General features: G+C 40.4%; 1 protein-coding gene across 2 annotated transcripts in view; it reads left to right on the top strand.

Annotated features, from left to right (window-relative positions):
- LOC307216053 (glypican-5-like) overlaps nucleotides 1-22,151 on the top strand; it is a 413,975-nt gene that overhangs the window by 97,102 nt on the left and 294,722 nt on the right. For both annotated transcript variants that reach the window (XM_079975883.1, XM_079975884.1), the window contains exon 3: nucleotides 20,343-21,037. In XM_079975883.1, coding sequence (XP_079832009.1) covers nucleotides 20,343-21,037 — 695 coding nt within the window. The remainder of the gene's footprint in view (nucleotides 1-20,342; nucleotides 21,038-22,151) is intronic.

Here is a 22,151-nt window from a genome sequence, read left to right as displayed (position 1 = left end):
GAAGACGCAGTTAAAACTGTACTTGCTCATATCCAGAAATGGCTTAATAAAGCTTGTATACTGTGTTGGTGAAATACTGCCATCACTTATACCTTATTAAATCTTACTGATTTCAAAGAGAACTGCATTAGCTACTGGATATGGGATTACAGTAAATATGCATTGGGGGAGGGAGGGGTATCCAGTTATGATAAACCGCCTTTGCTGGAAAAAAAAATGCCACCTTGATCAATTTACAATGCCATCTTGATTGACTGAGATTGTGTGTACATGGATGCATTAATATATTGCATATTTTGTATTTTATTCTCAAGGGTTCACTGCCTGGAGAACTCTTGCTGAAGGATGGTCTCCAAATATAATAAATAATAATAAATATTGGTTCATTTATTCATTCAAACTTCCACTTATCAGGATTCCCATTCAAAATTAGGGGGAAATGGTTCTCTAGGAAAGCAGGAAGATTTGCAAAATGTCATTTTTTCCAATTTGTTCTCTATACAAAGTATAGCATGCCATGTGCAATATTGAAATGTGCTCGTATCTCCATTCTCACTCTGTCTAGAAGAGGGATGAACATTCATTAGCACTGAGAATTTGTTATCCTCAAGTCTCCTGGAGTGTGCAATTATATGTCATTTTAAATAAATGTTTGGATTTTTTTAAAGTCTGAAATCTGCAATATGCATTATGCATGTAAGCTTTAATATACAGGAAATTGTTGGGAGATTTGCTAACATACTCATGGGAAAACAGGCATTGTTGTGGGGAAAATCCTGAAGATCTTTCATCATATATTAGTGGTTTAGAAGCTGTTTGTATATACAAAACTTTATCTATCTATCTATCTATCTATCTATCTATCATCTGTCTATCTAGACTTCAAGACAAGTGGGCATAGGGTTAGATCCTGCGAATAAAATGCTGTGTCCACTTACCTGAGAGTAAGTCCCATTGAACTCAGAGACTTACTTACGCCATTTTCGAGTTTCACATGCAGTGGTACCTTGGTTTAAGAACAGCTTAGTTTATGAACAACTTGGATTAAGAACGCTGCAAACCCGGAAGTAGGTGTTTTGGTTTGTGAACTTTGCCTTGGAAGCAGAACATGTTCCGCTTCCTGTTGAGTGTGTTCCATTTGTAAATTGAGTCCCCCGTTGCTATGGGAAAGCACGCCTTGGTTTAAGAATGCTCTGGTTTAAGAATGGACTTCCGGAATGGATTAAGTTCATAAACCAAGGTACCACTGTACTGTGTGCTCCATATTTACTATGAATACAGAAAAATCCTGTAAAATTTGGACATAGTAAAAGTCAGGGTCATTTCACTCACAGTTCTAGTGTCACCCATATATGTAAGAAGAAAATGTAATAAACATAGCTGAGTTTTATTTATGCCAGTGCCCCACCATATGTAGAGCACACAAGCATAGGCCTTATGATCATGTGATCAGTCCCTGCCAATAAAGTCATGGTCATATTTGCATGGGCAGAGTCTATGCTTGTGTGAACATCCATGTCATGCACTCTATGAGTTGTGTCCCTTTGTTGGGTAGGGGCTTTTCAGAGGGAGAAGAGAAGTATCTAATGCTTCACAGGGTTATGTTTCTTGTAGTAAGATGGTCAGGATGCAACATTTGACTGCTGTGGAACAAGACTAGTAAGAGAGGCAGTTTCATTCAGAGACTGATGACACTGATGGAAACAAGGAACTAGGGGGGAAATGTTGAGTCAGCAAACAGAACAATAGAACATAAAGGCAAAGTAAGGAGTTGTGCATTCAACTAACCTTTACTTAGACCTTTTGAAATTAATGTCCACAGTCACAGATTAATGCTGAAATGGAACGAAGTAAAAGTGACATGGACCACATCCCAACCTCACACATTCATGTACAGGCACCATTTATAAAGCAGGCTAGAGTGTTGTATTTTGAGATCAGAACCTAAGAACAGCCTGCTGGATCAGCCTAGAGTTCAGCATCCTGTGCCCATAGGAAGCCTGCAAGCGGGACCTGAGGTCAAGAGCCCTCTCCTGTCCTTCAGTTCAATAGCCTTATCCTCCATGAATTTGTCTAATCCTCTTCTAAAGCAATCCAAGCTGGTGACCATCACTGCCTCCTGTTGAGAGCAAGTTCCATAGTTTAACCTTACACTATGTAAGACTGGCTTTATTTTATCTGTTCAATGAATTCAGCTTCATGGGATATCCATGTGTTCTAGTGTTATGAAGGATGGAGAAAACTTATCTCCATCCACTTTCTCCATGTCATGCATTCTTTTATACACTTCTATCAGGTCACCTGGGATGAGGGTGGCGCTGTGGGTTAAACCACATAGCCTAGGACTTGCCGATCAGAAGGTCGGCAGTTCGAATCCCCGCGATGGGGTGAGCTCCCGCTGCTCAGTCAGTCCCTGCTTCTGTCAACCTAGCAGTTCAAAAGCACGTCAAAGTGCAAGTAGATAAATAGGTACCGCTCTGGCGGGAAAGTAAACTGTTTTCGTGAGCTGCTCTGACTTCTCCAGAAGCGGCTTAGTCATGCTGGCCAAATGACCTGGAAGCTGTATGCCGGCTCCCTCGGCCAATAAAGCGAGATGAGCGCTGCAACCCCAGAGTTGGCCACGACTGGACCTAATGGTCAGGGGTCCCTTTACCTTTACCTATCAGGTCACCTCTTACTTGACTTCTCTCTAAACTAAAATACCCCAAATGCTGCAACCTTTCCACATCATGTAGACGTTGCACACATGAGGACTACAATTTTCTTTAGCAATGTGCACATTAGAGTTAAACACGCACACACTCTTTTCTGAAATGGGTTCTTTCTTTCTTTCTTTCTTTCTTTCTTTCTTTCTTTCTTTCTGAAACTGCATGCGAATACCCAGTTTCCTGTATACTGTTAAACACTGGAACGCAGCATGCTGTCATCATGTATTCTAAAGTAACTACTTGTAAAAAGTTGTGTGTGTCCCGAAAGATCCAGATTTCTCAGTGGTTAATGAGGGATCGAGGTACATTAGCATCACTGACACCTTGCCATTCTGACATTTATGGCAGCCTATGCTAGCTGGTGAAGAATTGTCATAGTAACATACAGCAAATGAGGCAATTGTTTTGTAGCATATCCCAGTGATGATGCCATATTTATAATCTCATTGTTTTTACATGTTGTATTATAGCAAGAGCAGCATTAATGTTTTAACTCCCTTAACATGCTAAAACCCAGCGCTGCCAACTTGAAATTCCTTGCTGAGCTTTTTGGCAGCATTTCTGAAATGTTCTTAAAAGTGCATTGTTGCAGTTAGACTGTGCTCTCTACAGTCTCAATGTTAAAATTGTCTGAAGGTTCGCTTGCAGGGAGGTATGTTTATATGAATGGATGCCAGTAGATGCTGGGAACCAAAGCAAGGTTTGATAATACAGCAACCCATTTTAACTTCAGACATGTTTTCTATAGTGGCACATTATTCTTTGGGCGCACAATGCAATGTGGAACATTTACCCATACATCTGTATGTGTCTATGATGCTTCCACAGAGCGAAGGGTTTTGAGAAATGAGTGTTTTACATTTTCTCTGGTTTTAAATTGTTTTTATATGTTTTTTGGGGGGAGGGGTCAAATAGCTTTGATGGGGTTTTTATTTACTGTAAAAAGAGACTGATAAATACAGTAGATAGCTAAATGTATAATATCCTGCTGGATATCCTGTACTCATACTGGGACAAGTGTTTGGTGTGCACAGAACCAATGAATTATTTTTTAATTTCTATTTACCGGTATGGTGCCCTTCAGAATATTTACCCCACCACCATTTACAGTGTAACTGAAAACAAAACAATAACAATTGATGCAGTAAACCAATTAAAAATTATAAGCAACAGCATTTGGCATGGTATTTTGTTTTGTTTTTAAATGCAGTTGAAGCAGCAAAGTAAGAACTTTCCTTCTATTGTTTTAAGACATAGGATTCCCCCAATACTATTTCAAAGTAAGAAATCATTAAAATTCCTAAGGGGATTTTAAAGAAGGTCTTAATTTGATGGCTAAAAGATGATGAAGTGGATGCCAGCCAAGCCCCTTTTGCAAAAGAGTGGGGTGAAATTCACTCATTTGTCCCCACCAACATAGGGAACAATCCTAAGGTTAGATCTTCTAGAATGAGTGGGTTTAAGATCCAGCAGATCTGTTAATCAGGCTGCTCCATTATATTTTTGCCAGGCTGCCCCTTCTGTTTCATCGCATTCCTGTTTCCCTTATGCACTGCTAGCTTCCTAGTGATGTGCACCAGTCACAGGCTTCACAAAACGTTACAAAACAACTTGAGCTGTTTGGGATCCACTGTCTTTCTGATTGGGCTTGTTATTCAGGACCGCATTATATCTCTTAAGTCCAAAGGCCTGTTTCTCACCTCCTATTGACTATAGCGGGAAATCAGAAAACAGAAATGGATGAAATTTGAAGGCAACAGAGCTCTTCTGGGACCAGCCAAACTGTAGGATTTATTTGGTGCAGGGAACCTTGACATATTTTTCTAACTTTTAAATTTTTTCACTGAATTGGATACAATTTCCAGGTTGAATTGGTTGGCCCCTCTGAAGGGGGGTGCTATTTTTCTAGAAAAAGAGCTGCTGGAACTCACCATGAACACCTCCCTCATTGTCGTAGAACGGCAATGGCGTCCAGATGAGAGGTGCTAGCACTGAGCTCCAGTGAGTTCCAGCTGAATCCCCTTCGGTGCAAATTTGCCCTGTTGTTCCTTAATCTTTAAATACATTTGTTTTTCACTTCTCCATCAATGTCCAAAACCCAAATCAGCTGAAAATACTGTCCTACCTCTAAGAATTTTATGCACAGCAGGGTCATCTGGATGCATGGAAATTTCATTTCCTGAAACTTCAAATTCAGTCTACATTCGCAATCCCTCTAGAAGAGAAGTTTCTGCCTGTTGCAGAAGTTATATACTAACACAGCCTTTGCCAACTTGGTGCCCTAAAGATGTTTTTACAACTTCCATCAGCCCGGGCCTGCACGTGGAACCACAGCCAGCTAGCAAACGCTGCACTAACACCACTTTTTTCCTTCTCTCTCTCTCTCTCTCTCTCTCATCAATAGAAGAAACCTTGCATGCCATAGATTGAGCCACATCTGGACTCCAGCCTTTTTTCTGCTCTTACAAATTTGCTTTACTCTAAGCTGCTCACTTTTACAAGAATAAACATTGCTATCCAATTACAGTATATGAAATAATATACAATTATGCTGAAACACAGTATAGAGAATAATAAACAGAATCAGTTATTTGTTTATATAACCTACCATAGCCAGCATATGTAGCTGCAGAAACACTGGAAGATAAAAGTAGAACAGGAACAAAGAATTTTTTAAACCACCAGTATATGTTCAATTTAGTAACTAAATTCAGGTTGCCCCCAAATGCACACTGAAAGCTCGGTGTTTTCTCCATGACATGCTCTTTTCCCATCTGCTGAGAGTTTTCTGAAATGCGGGGCAGCCAGTCATTTGTGAGGCTATTCCATGTGGTTTGGTTTTTAAACACATAGAGTACTTCTAAGTTGATGGCTTGGTTCAGGTAATTGTTTGAGGATTCATAAGCCACTGTTTAAAACAGCAGGAATGGGCATCAGGACTAGGAGCAGAAGGGGATTTAGGGAAGCATGAATTGTTTGGTTGCACTGGGCACGGAGTCTCAGGGGCGTTGTAGGGGGCACCACAACTATGATGTAGAATGGAAGAGGTAGGGGGGCAGTGAATTTTGGCGTCGCAGATGGTATTGCTGAAATTTGAGACCCCAAGGTCCGCCACTTGTGGTTCGGGGACCCTGCCCCCACGCTTGTGGATAAGAAAGACACATGGACACAGTATTTAAGGTTAATGCGCTAGAAAAGGCCACAACTTTATTGATTACAGCATGTGAGAGGTATTGGCTTAGGCATTGGAAAAAAACACAAAGTTCGACCACCCCTCAGGGAGGGGTGAGTCTAACAAGGGTTAACCACCAGTAGGGGGAGCCTGTTGATAGAAATACAACTGTAAGCTCTCCCCTGATGTCACCGGGGGTCGTGCCATGGCCCCCAGCCACAGCAGGGCATCGGACAGGATCCACGACCGCCAGATTCCTTTAACGGAATACTCATAAAGGAAGGCGATTGCCACCCCCTGCCCTTCCATACACCAACAACATATTCCAGTGCCTAACTGCCACTTCTGAGAACTCTTTCCCCTCCTCTTGGCTCACTGCTTGCTGGCTTGGGCATAAAGATCCTGCCTTGTACTTAGCCAGAGTTCCCAGTTACAGCTGATCTGGGTAGATCAGGAAACCAATAAACCACATTGAGATCAAGCCCTCCTGGCAGGGCATGCAGGAGAGGGAAGGTGTTTGCCCAGGGCTCCCGAGGCCTGAAACTGGGTACTGCCAGCATTTTGAAGACATTACTTTTTAAGTAAGTCATTTTACTGCTCTGTAGATTAAGTGCTAGTCCTGGCTCGCTTGGTTTTAAATGCTGTTTTAAATGTTTTTAACACTGGTTTTAGTGTTTTGTTTAATGCTGGTTTTAGTATTTCTTCATGCTATCTTTAGTGTTGTGGTGCTGATGTTTTTAAAATAGATATTACAGGTTTTTAAAAATATGTTTTGTTGGCTGCTCTGAGCATCTCCACCAGAGGGGGAAAGCAGGCTATAAATTTAACTATAGATAAATAAAAACCAATGGTGCTTGATTATTTCTTTGGTGCAAGTCTTTCTATTTTATATATGCAGGCTATTACTTAACTTTAAAAACCATTCTGCTCAATATTTTTTTATCTCTAGAAAATGTGAATTCTTTTTTCTGCTGTCGTAATTCTTGAAATTATTTTAAATATTCAATAACATGCTAACTTTTCCAGGGCAAATAATATAGAGCGACACTCTCAGGTAATCCTATCATTTGCAAAAATTTCTGTGGCATGCAATCGTCTGCAGTAAAGACCCCCCAAATTCAGTGCTTTTTTCTGGTGGGATGCAGGGGTACGCATACTCCTAAATATTTTGTGAATCTAAGTTTGGCCTCATTGAGGGGCAGTATTTCAATATGAGTAGGAAAATGGGAATACCCCTAAACATTTTTTTTAGAAAAAAGCACTGCCCAAATTAATGGTTCTTTGAACATGTGCACATGTGAATAGAGGCACAAGCATATCTGGTAACAAATTTTTGTGCTGAGGTGTTTCCCATCACACCATACATACTTAATATTGAGAAAAATGAGAAATTTAGAGAAGTTCCTTTATGACATCTTCCCTGATTTTTACCTAGAAAGCTGGGGTGGCTGGCTAAAGAAAGTCTCTGATTTGTGTACTTGCTGACTTTGTTTTTTAAGGAGAATTCTTCCTTTTGCCTTAAAAAGAAAAAGCCTTGTGCAATAATTTCTTTTTTTTAAAAAAACTTCACTTAAAAGCAATACAAATGAACACCTGCCAGGTGCAGAGTAGTCCCCACTGTGGAAGGATGTGTGGATCCAGAATTGGCCTCCACAGTTACTTATGGACATTCTTATTCTTATTTGAACTTCTATGCCACTCTATACCCGCAGGTTTCAGGGCAGTTCACAGGATAAAATCAGAATATAAAACCACAAAATACATAACCAGATATGAACACCAACAACCCAATAATCCCCCCAACAAATTTTAATTTTTTTCCTGTTTATTCTAATAACTTCTTTATTCAAAATTAAAACAAAACATATTATCCAGAAACATATCATCCTTATTTCCCCCCCATTTTTCCTCCCTCCCCCTCCTTCCCCCCACAGAACCCACCCACCCCCACCCCCGACTTCCCTCAGTTCCAGTCTTCGATTTCTCTAAAAATGCTGTTTTCTGCATGTTACAAAGTTGTATAGATCCTCAAACCATTTAGCTGAATATTATCAATAAAAAGTTTGTGAATGTTTATTCAAAGCCAGCCAAGGAGTCCAGTTCGCTTTGTTGCATCCCATTCATCTTTAAAGTCACAGATATCCTTGTCGCGTAGCTTGTTTGTCAGTTTTGCCAGTTCTGCATAGTCCATCAATTTTTCTTGCCATGATTCTTTAGTTGGGGTTTCTTCAGTCTTCCATCCTTGTGCTATTAAAACTCTCGCGGCTATTGTCTCATCCATGAAGACGTTTTTCAGCTTTTTTGGCAGATCTTTCCCTACAATCCCTAACAAAAATGCTTCAGGTTTTTAAACAAATGTTAAATGGAATATTTTCTTCAATTTGTCTTATATCATTTCCCAAAATTTTTAAATTACCTTACAATCCCATCACATATGATAAAATGTCCCCTCCTCCACCCAACACATTTTAAAAGGGCATAGGATGTAGGTTAAAGACGTGAGCCCCTGCCCTGTGCCAGGTGGAGAGAGGCAGTGGCAGGGCTCTCAGGCTTTCAGCAGGGTGGTACTTGCTTGGCAGCAGAAGCAGTCCTTATGAAACCTGTCAGGCCACGCCCTGGGCCAGGTGGAGAGAGGCAGGAGCAGGACACATCGTTAAGACCATGTTCATGAAAGACAATCTTACTCGGCCACGAGTGATCGCCAAAGAAGAAGAGATAGCCTCCCCACCAAAATGTAAAAAGGTAAAGGTAAAGGACCCCTGACAGTTAAGTCCAGTCGTGAACGACTCTGGGGTTGCGGCGCTCATCTCGCTTTACTGGCTGAGGGAGCCGACATTTGTCCACAGACAGTTTTTCTGGGTCATGTGGCCAGCATGACTACACCGCTTCTGGCAAAACCAGAGCAGCGCACGGAAACGCCGTTTACCTTCCCACCGGAGCAGTACCTATTTATCTACTTGCACTTTGACGTGCTTTCAAACTGCTAGGTTGGCAGGAGCAGGGACCGAGCAATGGGAGCTCACCCCGTCATGGAGATTCAGACCGCTGACCTTCCGATCGGCAGGCCCTAGGCTCTGTGGTTTAGACCACAGTGCCACCCGCGTCCCTCCACCAAAGTGTACTTACAGGATAATCCAGCCAAGGATGTCATGGGGTTTTGGAGGACAGGCACCCAATACGTATTACTTGCAGATACACTTTGCACATCTTGAAAGTAAGGTAAGGGCAATAACAACTCCAGACGCCAACCATTACCATTTCACCAAACAAATTTCTTTTGGTAATTGTAATGCAGTTTCTTATTCCATGAATTGAAAATGGGCTGGAAAAAATGGGAGAAAAATTCAACACTGGACTAGGAGGAAGGAGGGGGGCTAGTTCTCTGGCAATTGCTTGCTTCTCCCCTCCTGCCTTAGGACACTCTCACAGCAATTTTGCAGGGTCAATTTCCTTCCCGAAAGAGACTAATGGGGACTTTCAGTGACTTTGTAATACAACTGTTTACTTACAGATGCACGATGGTTCAGGTATTTGAAGGGTGCCAAAAGAGGCACATGGTGGAGAATCGTAGTCCCACACACTCCTGGAAGTCCAAGTCAGCCAGTCATAAGTTTCACTGACCTTTTTGTTCCCTAGCATTACTATGCCTGAGAATGTTTTGACATGGACGAGCCCACACTCATTCACATCTCTGCTGAACCACAGAGCTCACTGCCTTGGTGCCAGCACTAGATTTAGATTCCTGACACTTACACAGTCAATTGACTTTGATGCAGCAGCAGGCTGGAATTAGACACAAAATTGGCTTCATCAAATGGGAAATATTTTATACTAGTCCTGGATTCATTCAGCTGATAAAGGTCTGAGAAGTATGGTTTTGGTAATGACACTGGGGATAGAGAGGCACAAACTAAGGCTAAAATCACTAAATCAAACCTGTTATGGGAAACCCCAGCCTTCTCGTCATATATTATTAATATTGCCGTCTCACAACACATTTGCGAGTGGCCACCACAATTATAAAAGGCTGTACAGAGAGACTGCTACAGAAACACATCAAGTTGGTAAGACAATTTGTTTCTTTAATTTGTGGTTCTATGTGCTCAGTTGGCAATATGTCCCACTCAAGGCCCAGGGCCTTGTCTTCAAGTAAATACACAGAGGACTGGACTTCCTAAGGACTCTATGCTCTTTAGGTACCATGTCCCAAACACTGCTCATCTTCCATGAGAAAACATTCTTTATGTATTTCATTCTATGTTTTTATGTGATATGTGTTTGGATAAATAAACACCCCACCTTTCAATTTTAGTAATATAAATTCGGAAGGCAAGGATACAGAGAAAAGTAAAGTAGAATACAAAAAGAAAAAGCTGTAAAATGCAATAGCAGAATTATAAAACAAGCCAAACAAGATGAAACAAGATAAAGCAGCAATAAAATCCAACAACGTAAAAAAACTTTGATGTGGCTATTAAACATCCTTGTTCTTTTGGTTTAAAAGTTCAGGAGAAAAGAATTGCTTTGATCCACCACCTTTCTAAAGTATCAAACCTTTCTGGGGAAGAAGGTGTTACCTGTGAGGGGCAGCACCACAGAAGAGGCTGTCTCCTCACTTGCTACCCACATTACTTTTCAAATAGGAATAGATTTCTTCAGGTCAGTTTTTCATGCTAACCGAAAGATCTTTCCAAACTTGCAGTTCTCCAAATTTTGTGATGTGGTTCTGTAAATAAGTATGTGTAAAGAGAGAGAGAGAGAACATATATTAGGAGGAAGTATGCCTGACACCATGGATGTGAGTAAAAACAATGTTCAAAAATGCATTATGCCTAGCTTGGAGGCTAGCATGCCCTCAACTCTCCCACGTTGATGATGGTGGGCCACAGTATCAGTCCATATTGTAGTGGGCCCAAGCTTGGCTTCCAGCATATGAGCTGAGTGGCCACATAGTTATGTGGTCCATTGTACCATTCCTGCCCTAAGCCATGCTGAACTGTGAATGCTGTAACCCATAAAGGTGAGGTCATTTAAACCCATTTCCAGTGTTCAAGGGATTCTCGTGTCCCCAACTTCCTGCCTTATCTTGTGAGCACAACCAGAGCATGGACAACTATAGCCAGAGTGTATCTCTCAAAAGAAACAGAAGGACACACACCAACCAACTGTATTTCTCTCATTAATCAAAAACAAAAACAAGGCAAGTGCAGTTGTAATTCCATAGCATATTTCATTCAGTTGTGTGTGAAGGACCATGAAGTACCATATTGCCACTAAATCAAAATGTCAACAGTGCCAAGTGTTTCTTTAATGGTCCTACTTTGCCAAGCTCAGATCTCTATTTTTTTTTCTGGTGAACCACTCTGGTAGACCAAGAGTTTGGAAAGACACCTAGTTCTGAGCATTTTCATTCAAGCCGTTCTGCCCAGTTCTTTAAAACAACCTTGTGCTGCCAGCTAGTTCCATGCAACTGCACCATACAGTAGGGTCTGCTAATGTTAAAGAGTATTATAATAGTAAGCTATAAGAACAAGAGAGGATTGTGAAAATAAAATCCTGCTTTGTTTTAAATCTGTTGCTGTCAGCAGTCACAAAGCTGGAAAGAATGTAGTCTTGAGGTTTTATGGGAAATGAAAATGTTTAATAAATACATACATTATTTCTTTTCTTTTTCTGTTTTCTTTTCAGTAATTAATATAGTCTTTGGGCATTGCATCTTCTTTCAAAGTCACTGTGTAGTCTGAGATTTAAAATATCAGGGTGCTTTCTCTGTTTTCTTTTTTGCCCTGATACTGCTTTTACATTTGGGACATATTTGTTCTTTCTATAGCTAAATTTAAAGATTGAAGAATAACATGCCAATTTTCATATTACCAGCATGATAAGTATATAATAACATGCACATATTTAAACTCATGCACAGTGTGTATCCACACACACACACACACACACACACACACACATATATTCACATTTTCCTTCTCTGTAAGAGCATAGAGATGCATATTCACATGCTCACATTCTCTCTAAGAAAAAGGCCAATGAAGAAACAAAGAGCACATGTTTGTTTTCACAGTCTCTAACATTGTTAGTGCTGCTAACCAGAGAGTATATTACTGGTCCAGCTAGGAAGACGGTATTGTATCAGATCCCAGTTTCAGGGTCTGAAAAGACACTAAACTACAGGTGCTGAGTTGCACCTGGGATTGAGTATTCTGTCTCTTCACCTGCCCTCCCATAATCCAGGACACCTGTATTTCTGAAATTCAAAGGTAGAAACCTAATTAAAACCACCACTTCCCACTTCAGAGGACATTCCTTAAATATATAGTGTTTTCTTCTTCTTTTAGCATACTGTACTTTAAGTTGCAATCCTGTGCCCACCTACCTAGGTAGACAGGTGTAGGTTTCTTTATCACTGTTACCCACTCTCCTTTTTAAGTCTGAGCTAGTGTGATTTTAATCCCATCAAACTGTGACTCTCTTTTTCTATGTGGCTGCACATATCACTGCAGTTCCCTTTCCTTCAGCAGATACTGAGTTTCCTGGCTACTGTGATTACCCATGTTATTTGCCATTGTATTCTTGGAAAATACTTTTCACTCAGCATGCTTGGGAAAACCCACCCCGCATCTAAAAAGCTACATCTTCCTACAGACTTTGTATCATGAAGCTACTCTTTTCACGCAGACCAGGGGTGGGGAATCTGTTTCCCTCCAGGTGTTGTTGGACTTCAACTTCTGTCAGACGTAGCCATCAAGGGCCGCAGTCAAGGATGCTGAGAGTTATGTTCCAGCAGCATCTGGGATGTGACATGCTCCCAACCCCTGATGCAAACAGAGCCAAGATCTACTTTCTCCACTGAAGCATGGTTTTCCCTTTTCTTTGCATACATCATATGGAAGTCATATGTAGACTTTATGATAACACTTTCTTCCTGACCCAGGGGCCCTTTCTCTTATCTTCCACTACACTTTCCCAGGGCTGTGGATATTATAAAGTTGGGTTTCTGAAATGCTGAGCATCTGGTTCTGATTTGCACAGGTGTAAAGCAAGTGGAGTTAGGTAACGGAAAACCTAAAATTGAAACACACGCCTAGTTTTATCCCCTTTTAGGGCAAAATAAATCTCGCTTCAATCCATTTACATCCTAGCTGAGGCAAGGACTCTGACGCAGAGGCTCCCCCTTCCTATTCTATCTTAATGACTCCATCCCTTGAGAATGTGATGTTTTGTGCTAAAGTATTCTGAATAATCTGAATAAGCATGCTATGTGGGAGACAAGTATGTAATTTGGGGGTAATCTTTTCTGCGTCATGCATTAGGCATTGTTTCAGTTTTATTGTCTGCTAATGTGGGAAGTCAGCTGAGTTCCCCAAGGTACAAACTCATTATCTGCTCAGCATGGAGGTTCCCTCTACCTCCAATGCATAGTCAAAGAGAGTGTGGAATCTTGTAATGACTTGGCTCATCTCCAGAAGCTCATTTTAAAAGACCAGCAGTTGAGACATGAAGTTTCCAGAGGTGAGCTGTGTTTGATCAGCTGTGTTTGGGCATCACAGACGCAACATCAGCTGCGATGTCAAGCATGCTGTGAGCACATGATAAAATGTTTAAACAGGATTATCTCCTTGGAGGATGACTTTGACCTGTTTTCATGAAATATTCAGCAGTGTGAATGTATATTTTAAAAATTCAAAGGCTTGGCTAAGGCTTTAAAGCCGCTTATATTTATATTACATTCCAAAAGGAAAAAGTTGTGCACCTCTGCTAATTTCTCCCATTATTATTATTATTATAGTGGACGCTCGGGTTGCGCACGTGATTAGTGTGGGATGCACGTTCGCAACCCGCAGCTGCACGTCTGCGCACGCGCGGGTTGAGATTTGGCACTTCTGCGCAAGCGCGACCGCCGAAACCTGGAAGTAATCTGTTCTGGTACTTCTGGGTTTCAGCGTAACCCGATAAAACACAACCTGAAGCATCTGTAACCTGAGTTATGACTGTATTATTATTATTATTATTATTATTATTATTATTATTATTTTAAACATTTTGTTTGCCCAAGGCAACCTGAAGCAACTTACAATCAACCAAACAAAAACCCATTAGATAAATTAAAAACAAGCAGGGTGGGGGAATACATTAGAAACACCCCACTCACTACTAAAACGCCACAGATGGTTTTGCCTGGTGCCTACGTATATACAGTGGTACCTCGGGTTACATACACTTCAGGTTACAGACGCTTCAGGTTACAGACTCCACTAACCCAGAAATAGTACCTTGGGTTAAAAACTTTGCTTCAGGATGAGAACAGAAATCGTGCTCTGGTGGCGCGGCGGCAGCTGGAGGCCCCATTAGCTAAAGTAGTGCTTCAGGTTAAGAACAGTTTCAGGTTAAGAACGGACCTCCAGAACGAATTAAGTACTTAACCCGAGATGGCGAGCTTCCCTGGGGAGAGCATTCCACAGATGGGGAGCCACTGCAGAGAAGGCCTGTTCTCCTGCTGCCTCCCTCTGCACCTTTCATGGAGGGGGCATATGAAAAAGGGCCTTAGATTTCAGGGTCCAGGTTGGCTCCTATGGAGAGAGGTGATCATTGAGGTACTGTGGCCCTGAGCTGTTTTCAGTTAAAGAGACAGCCAAATGATTCAAATGAAAACAAATTAGACTCAAGGTCCAAAAGTCTCCCAAATTTTGTTGTATTTTGTTGTGAGTGGATCTCTGATGTGTTGCAAAACATTTTATTTGTATTAGTTTCCAGTGGAAACAGTTGCAAGATAATATCTATAAAATAGCATCGTCTGATGGCATATGGTAGATCAAACTTGCTGGGTTTGGCGGTCAGTGCCTGGAGGGAAGATCACCTGGCCGCGTTATGTATGTATACTGTACAAACAGTTTGAGCAAGCTTAATTTGGGAGTGTACTCAAGGGAACTTCAGTGACAAGATAGATACTAAAGAACTGGAGACAAAGCACAATAGACCATGTAGGCACTGGGCGTCCCACATGCATGGTATTATCTCCTGCCTAATATTTGTTCACGGTGCTGGTTTTGGGTGCTGGTTTGGGTGTTGGTAAACCCCTGTACAGCTTGATACTGTGATACCTAAAAGAACGTCTCACCTCTTATATACGCAGTCAATCATTGCACTCTGCAATTGGGGGCCTCCTGCAGATACCATCTTATCAGGAAATCATTTTCACACAATGTAGGAATTGAGCATTTTATGTTGTGGTCCCTGCCCTTTGGAATTCCCTCCCCCTGAATATCAGACACATGCAATCTCTGTTGTCATTTTGGCACCTACTGAAGACCTTCCTTTTACAACAAGCCTTTTAAGTTGAGATCCTTCCCAGTCCGCATCTGCACTGCAGTGGTTTTTAGATTATTATTATTTTATTGCTTGTGTGTTTTCCAGCCTGGGCTCCTTTGGGAAGGAGGACACGATATAAATTTAATAAATAATAAATAAAATAATTGATTTTTTTCTCCCCCCCCCTCAAGACTCTTCTAAAATTTCCTCTTGGTTATTCATTGTTTCTTGATTCTCTTTTCATAGCTCAAAAGTTGACAATTCACATTTTCTTCCCTTCCCTTCCCTTCCAACTTTCTTTCATCTTACCTAAACTATGTGTCTGTGGGCAGGGTTTTGCCTTTGGTTTCCTTTTGTTTTTGAAGAACACCAAGGAGGTTTCATGTTGTTATAGCTACTTGGCTGCAATCCACCTTTCTTGTGGTGAGGAAAGTCATTTGCTGTAAAGATAAGATTCCTTTCATGGAAAAGTGTATTTCCAGAAGAGCTGTTTGATTTCCAGTGTGTAGTTTATATATAACTTAGCCAATAGCAGCAGGAAATACACACACAAATGCAGAATAAAATTTATGTAGCTTATTTTGACCGTTCAAAATAAATATTAGTAATCCTTATAAAATCATTTACATTATCTCAGCATCAGCCTTATTATCTCAATAGTGTAGATGGGGGATTGAGACCAAAAGATCTCAATCATTGCTTAGTCATTTGGTGACACAAGCAAGATTTTAATCTGAGACTTCTTGTTTCATCACATCATATAATGTTCTGTCTAAGGCTGAAGAAGAAATTTGATTCAGTTCACATTTGAAGGTGAATTTACTGAATCTGCAGTTTTCATAACAATTCACAAACCAAAGCATAACCAATCACACTTCTCTGAATTTCACAGTTCTCCAGCTAAAAAAGACAAACCACAAGCTGATGTTGAGAACTGAATTTAAGATTGGAAAAACAAGAAACTGAGAGAAACCAAAATCAACATGTTCACTCATCCTTCGCTATGACTAAGGTGTTGCACTGAGAGAAGCCAGGACTATCAGTTGTTGGAATGTGTACATTTTGAGTCGGCCATGGGGCACAGTGTGTCTAATAATTAAAAATCCAGGGGGCACATCTTAGGGCCTTCCAATTAAAAGAAATGCACAGTTTAGTCACTTTATACATGTGATTTTTCCGTTCTTCAATGGCTGTAAAGGTTTCTACATTTGCCAGCAAAAGCTGACACCCTCTGTTTCTAACTAGGTTGATTGTTGGTTTGATAAATTGCTTATCAAGGTTTCTGGGAGGTATATTGAAAGTGCATCATAATAAAACTCCAAAACAAGATGACAAGTTGCCTCCTTTGTACAAATCAGAGCGGAATTCTTTTGTGTGTGACAGAAGTTATTCATCTGCACATAGCACCATTATACCTAATTAGAGGGATGGAAATATCATTCCAGTAATTTGATTGTCTGAAACTATTTCTTGGTGCCTTGTAACTATGGAAAAAACAGAATGCCTTTAGGACTACAGATGGTGAATATGTGGCTGTTCTCATTTTTCTTATTACAAACAAATAGGGGGTGCTTTCTGAAGTATGTACACATGCTTAAGAGTAAATCTTGTCTTCTCCAAAACATGTTGCAATTTCATTTCAGTTCCCTCAATTTATAGTTAGAAGAATAGAAACTATTTCCTCTGATGGCACAAAACAATATGTAACATGGCTGAAAATTTCTGCTTGTTGATATTTTCCTTTCACTTTTGCCTCATAATGTGATCTTTGGATGAAGGGTGGTATACAAATTTAATAAATAAAATAATAATTGTGATAATAATCTTTTAATAGGAGAAAGAAGTATGTGATGGGAGGTTCCCACAGATAGCAACAAAGATCCTCAGAGAATAATCCTTACTTAAAAAATAAATACCTTTAATTGGACCAACCAATACTGTATGTCCCAAATATTAATAATGGGCCTATGAATGTTGTTTGTATTAATTCTAACAATGCAAACAACATTTGCATTAAATTAATTCACTGCCTCATCACTGCTCCATATGAGCTTTGCCACACTGAGCTCTTTTCTTTTTTCACCTTCCACACAAATAAAGTTGTAAGATGGGGAGATTTTACAAGAGAGAATTCATAGAAGTACTATTGGAAAACCCTTTCAGTGGTCCTGGAATTCTCTTTTGTTAAGGAGATAACTAGCTAAATAGCTAGAAAATTGATTTCTGATTTAATGCAGTCCACTCATTTTAGCTCCATCGAAGTGAGCTTTCCTGTACACTACTTACAGAAACTGTAAGTATGTGGTATACAGATTGTCAGGGGAAACAAATAAATTGAAATATTTGAGCAGAGGCATACTTTTCTCACTCACTGACTCTGGGTGCTGCAGAGACATAGTAACTATCACTCCAAGTCTTTCTTTTTTTTTTGCAAAAATTTTATTAGTTTTTACAATATCAATGACAAACAAAAACATAAAACAAACAAAACATAACAGACATAAATCATAACCTTATTGAAAATAACAGTTATTTACTTTGTAAAACGACTTCCTTGTTTCCCCTTAGTTGAATTTTATTGCATATCCTTATAACGGTTTTCCAAATCCCAATTTTAATACGCTTTAAATTAAACATTAACATCTTTAAATCTTCTCCTTCTTGTATTAAACATATTATTTTATCAGTTAACATAGATACAATCCTAAGCCCTTTAAGTATCTGGACGCTATTTCCAGTTATTTTAGCTTAACAAGTCTTTAACTCCAAGTCTTTCTGTGACAGTTCACACATACAGTCATAAATTGATTTACCTACGTACATGTGTAAACCATTCGTTGCACTGGTATCCTCCCATTTCTTCCACGTGTTCCTAACCATTTCTTTATTTAGGATCATCCTTATTTAAGTTCTGTGGGTTGAAATAATGCCTGGCGTTGACAGTCTGAAGGTGCAGAATTAGTTGTAACATAGAATGTGATGCTTTCTTTGTATCTGTCAAAAAACAAACAAACCCATGTCTCTATTAAGTATATTTGAAAATGACAGCTGGAAGATGAATGTGATAGTTAGTCAAGTCAAGTCAAGTTTTATTGCGGCAAAAGCCAGTGACACAGAACACCACAAGATCAAACAAAAGGAAATCAACAACAGTATCAAGAAAAGAAAAAAAAATTACACAAGGGAACTTCGCAGTGTGCCATTCAACAAAAGAGATTTACGCTTCCTGATTGCTAAAGTGCAAAATTTGGCCACCTCATATGATATTGAGCTTGAGGAATCTTCCAGAAGGTATTTTTGTAGAATTTCGGGGGAGGATTCCAAATAATGTTGAAGGGGTATAAATTTTGATTAAAGCGGCAAAATAAGTTGAACTCGTTCTTCACTATAGAATTCGCAAAATAGAAGGATGTGAGTGACAGATTCTACCTTATTAGACATACAGGGGCAGAGACGCGCATGCATTGGTACCCGCGTAAATTTGCCGTACAGCACTGCTGAGGGCATTGTCTCAAAGCGGGCTCTGGAGAAAGCCCATCTATAAGCTTCGTTAGTGATATTAGTTAAGTAAGGGGCAGCTGCAAAATTAGACCAAGCTTTTAAACATCTATACGTCTCCGGGAGTAGGGCGTCTTCTTGTTGTAATTCGACATTGTAGAGTCTCTGAGTGATAATTACTTTTGCCTTGTTCAGAGTTCCAATAAGAAGATTTTCAGGGTTTAGGCCAATTTGTTTGATCTTGTTAGTTATTTGCATAAGCCAAGGAGGATAGGGAACTGCGGCCAGGAAGTAAGGTAACAGTCCCTTAGGATTGTAATGGATTTTCAGCCAGAGGGATATTGCTTGCTCCCAGACTTTTAATTCCACTCTGGGCAGTCCTGCCTCTTGCCTTAAGACTGCATTAGGTGTACACTTTGGGGTAGCAAATAATGATCTTAAGAATTTTGATTGTACTGTTTCAAGGGTCTTAAGGTTGGTAGAAGGGCTAATTTGAGAGCCATACAGGAGTTGGGCTAAAGATTTTGCCTGGAAAACTTTAAGGGCCATCGGGAGGAAGCCAGCTCCTTTCCTTCTGAATAGTCTAAGGATGGCATTTGCACTTCTTCCTGCTGATATAGCTGATGTGGTCAGGTGTGTTGACAATTTGGCATTATAAGAGAAAGTAATGCCTAGGTATTGGAAGATCTTAGTCTGTTCAATGGCGTTTCCCTTTACGCTCCAATTATCTTTCCTGAAGGAGCGGTTAAAATGTACAATTTTGGTTTTGGCAAAGTTAATTGTTAACAGCTCAGTGTTACATTGGTCACTAAACTTTCCTAAGGCACGTTTCAAGCCCACTTTGGTTTGAGAGAGAAGAACAGCGTCATCCGCATACATTAAAACTGGTACTTTTCTGCCGTTAGAGAACACGGGGGGATGGGTTTCAATTTCACGGCAACATGTGACCAGGGAGTTAACATAGATGTTAAATAAAAATGGGGCTAATAGGCATCCTTGTCTGACTCCTCTTTGGACTGGGATTTCTCTAGAGAGTCTGCCGTCCTGTTGAATGTGATAGTTATATATGATGGAGTGCTCAGACTTTGGTGGATTTTATTTTTATTTTATTGACATATTTGCCTTAAATGATTAGCTAGCTTTCCTCCCCTGTCAAATAAAATGTTTTTGGACTTCACTTAGACTGGGGAAAAAATTAAATAGAGATGTCTTGGCAAATACCAACTGTTTTATTGGAGCAGAGCGGTGTTGTTAACGATATTACAGTTATCACAATGTCAGTCTTTCCATTATAAACCCCATTTTCAGAATTTTACAGCTTGGTTGTAAAAGCCTGTCTGAAGTTGAAAATGGGCAAGCCAAGGCTCTCTGTGGGAATGGAGTTTTTTGAATCTGTGTTTTTCTGGAGGTTCTTGGGGTTCTTTTTGGTAGAGCTCTTTGGATTTTGGGACCATTCAACATTGAACTGTTGAACCATCTTGAAAAACCAGTTGAAATCATTGGGATCTCTGCCTTTGAGTGCAATAATGTGAAACTACCCGAGTAATAATATACTAAGTGCATAATTTTATAATCCATGTTGTTGATCTGGAGCCAATTTTTCTCTTCACCTTTTTAAGGTTTCTTTTTTCTTCTTCTTGCAGCGGCCTTTGAGTCCTTGCTTCGCTTTGCTGAGAACCATACGACTTCTCTGTTTGAGACTGTCTACAGATCCATGTCAAAGGAAGCAGCAGAGCCTGTCAAAGAGCTCTTTACAGACATCTCTCTCTACCTCTTGGGCGCTCAGACCACAGTGGAAAGTGTCCTTTTCCGGTTCTTCGACAGCCTCTTCCCTTTGGTTTACAGCCGCCTAATCAACCCAGGCATGGCTAGTCTGTCAGAGGAGTATACAGAGTGCCTGCGGCTAACACGGCAAGATATAAATCCATTTGGACTCTGTTCTAAAGAAGCAGTTACAAAGTTGGAAAAGTCTCTTTGGGCAAGCAGGACATTCAATCAGGCCCTGGGTATAGGCATTGAAGTACTGAACGCTACTGAACATGCCACGTTGACAAAGGAATGCAGCAGAGCCCTAGTGAAGATGCAGTATTGCCCACATTGCCAAGGTCTGACTCTGATCAGACCCTGTGAAGGATATTGTCTCAATGTCATGAGGGGCTGTTTTGCCAGCATATCTGAACTGGACTCTCAGTGGAGGGAATATATCTATACCCTGGAGTATCTCACTAACGAAATGGCTGGATCGCATGATCTAGAAGCGGCACTTTTGGGTATCCGGAATTCAATCAATGACGCCATCTTGCATGCCCAGCTGAATGGACCCCACCTGTCTGCAACTGTAAGTATTGTGTTCAGATTTGTTTTCAACTTCCTGCTGCTACTTTTAACCTTTGGTGTGTGTATTGTCTCTAACTATTGTTTACTACTGCTTGTACAAATATCAGTTGTTGAGGGGGCCTTCTTCCTTTTTCCTTTCTCACATGCTTATCGATATTAGGCAACTGATAAAAAGCTCACAAGGAGGAATCTTTCAAAAGGAAATGAAGAGACTTCTTGAGGAGGAGTATGTGTAAATCAGAATGTTAGTAGTCATTATAGTAAAGGTAAAGGGACCCCTGACCATTAGGTCCAGTCGTGACCGACTCTGGGGTTGTGGCGCTCATCTCGCTTTATTGGCCGAGGGAGCCGGCGTTTGTCCGCAGACAGCTTCCAGGTCATGTGGCCAGCATGACTAAGCTGCTTCTGGCGAACCAGAGCAGCACACGGAAACGCCGTTTACCTTCCCGCTATAAAGCGGTACCTATTTATCTACTTGCACTTTGACGTGCTTTCGAACTGCTAGGTTGGCAGGAGCTGGGACTGAACAACGGGCGCTCACCCTGTCACGGGGATTCGAACCACCGACCTTCTGATCGGCAAGTCCTAGGCTCTGTGGTTTAACCCACAGCGCCACCCACGTCCCACAGCAGTAGTCATTATAGTTCCACAGAAAAAACTGGAGTTCAGTGAGATAATCAAGGAAGGCCTAGATTTGATTGATGGATCATATATATTTTTAATACCGCTTTTCATTTACAAAATAAATACCCCCCCCCACACACACACTACACACACATACACAAATATAAAATATATTTTACAATACTAAAAACACAAACATAATGGCAGACAAAAATATTAACCCCCTATAATCACATCCTAATGACCTCATGAACAATAGTTTAAGAAAAAGTCAACCATCAACAATAAAGTGAATAGTAAAATATCAAGTGACCATGAGCAGCAGGATATTAATCAATGAGCTTGATGTTAAGTGCGTGATTATGTAATTGTCGAGCTCTCTCTTTTGCTTCTAGTGTTTCACTGTGATGGAGAATGACAAATACAATAATATTTCTTCTAGCAATTAGTAGTAGCTTTTGTATATTAAATGTTAAGATATTTTGCATTTC

The sequence above is a fragment of the Podarcis cretensis genome (genome assembly GCF_951804945.1).
Source record: "Podarcis cretensis genome assembly, chromosome: 5".
Lineage (NCBI taxonomy): Eukaryota > Metazoa > Chordata > Lepidosauria > Squamata > Lacertidae > Podarcis > Podarcis cretensis.
Note: the sequence above shows the minus strand (reverse complement) of the source record. Positions and strands in the feature narration are given on the sequence as shown.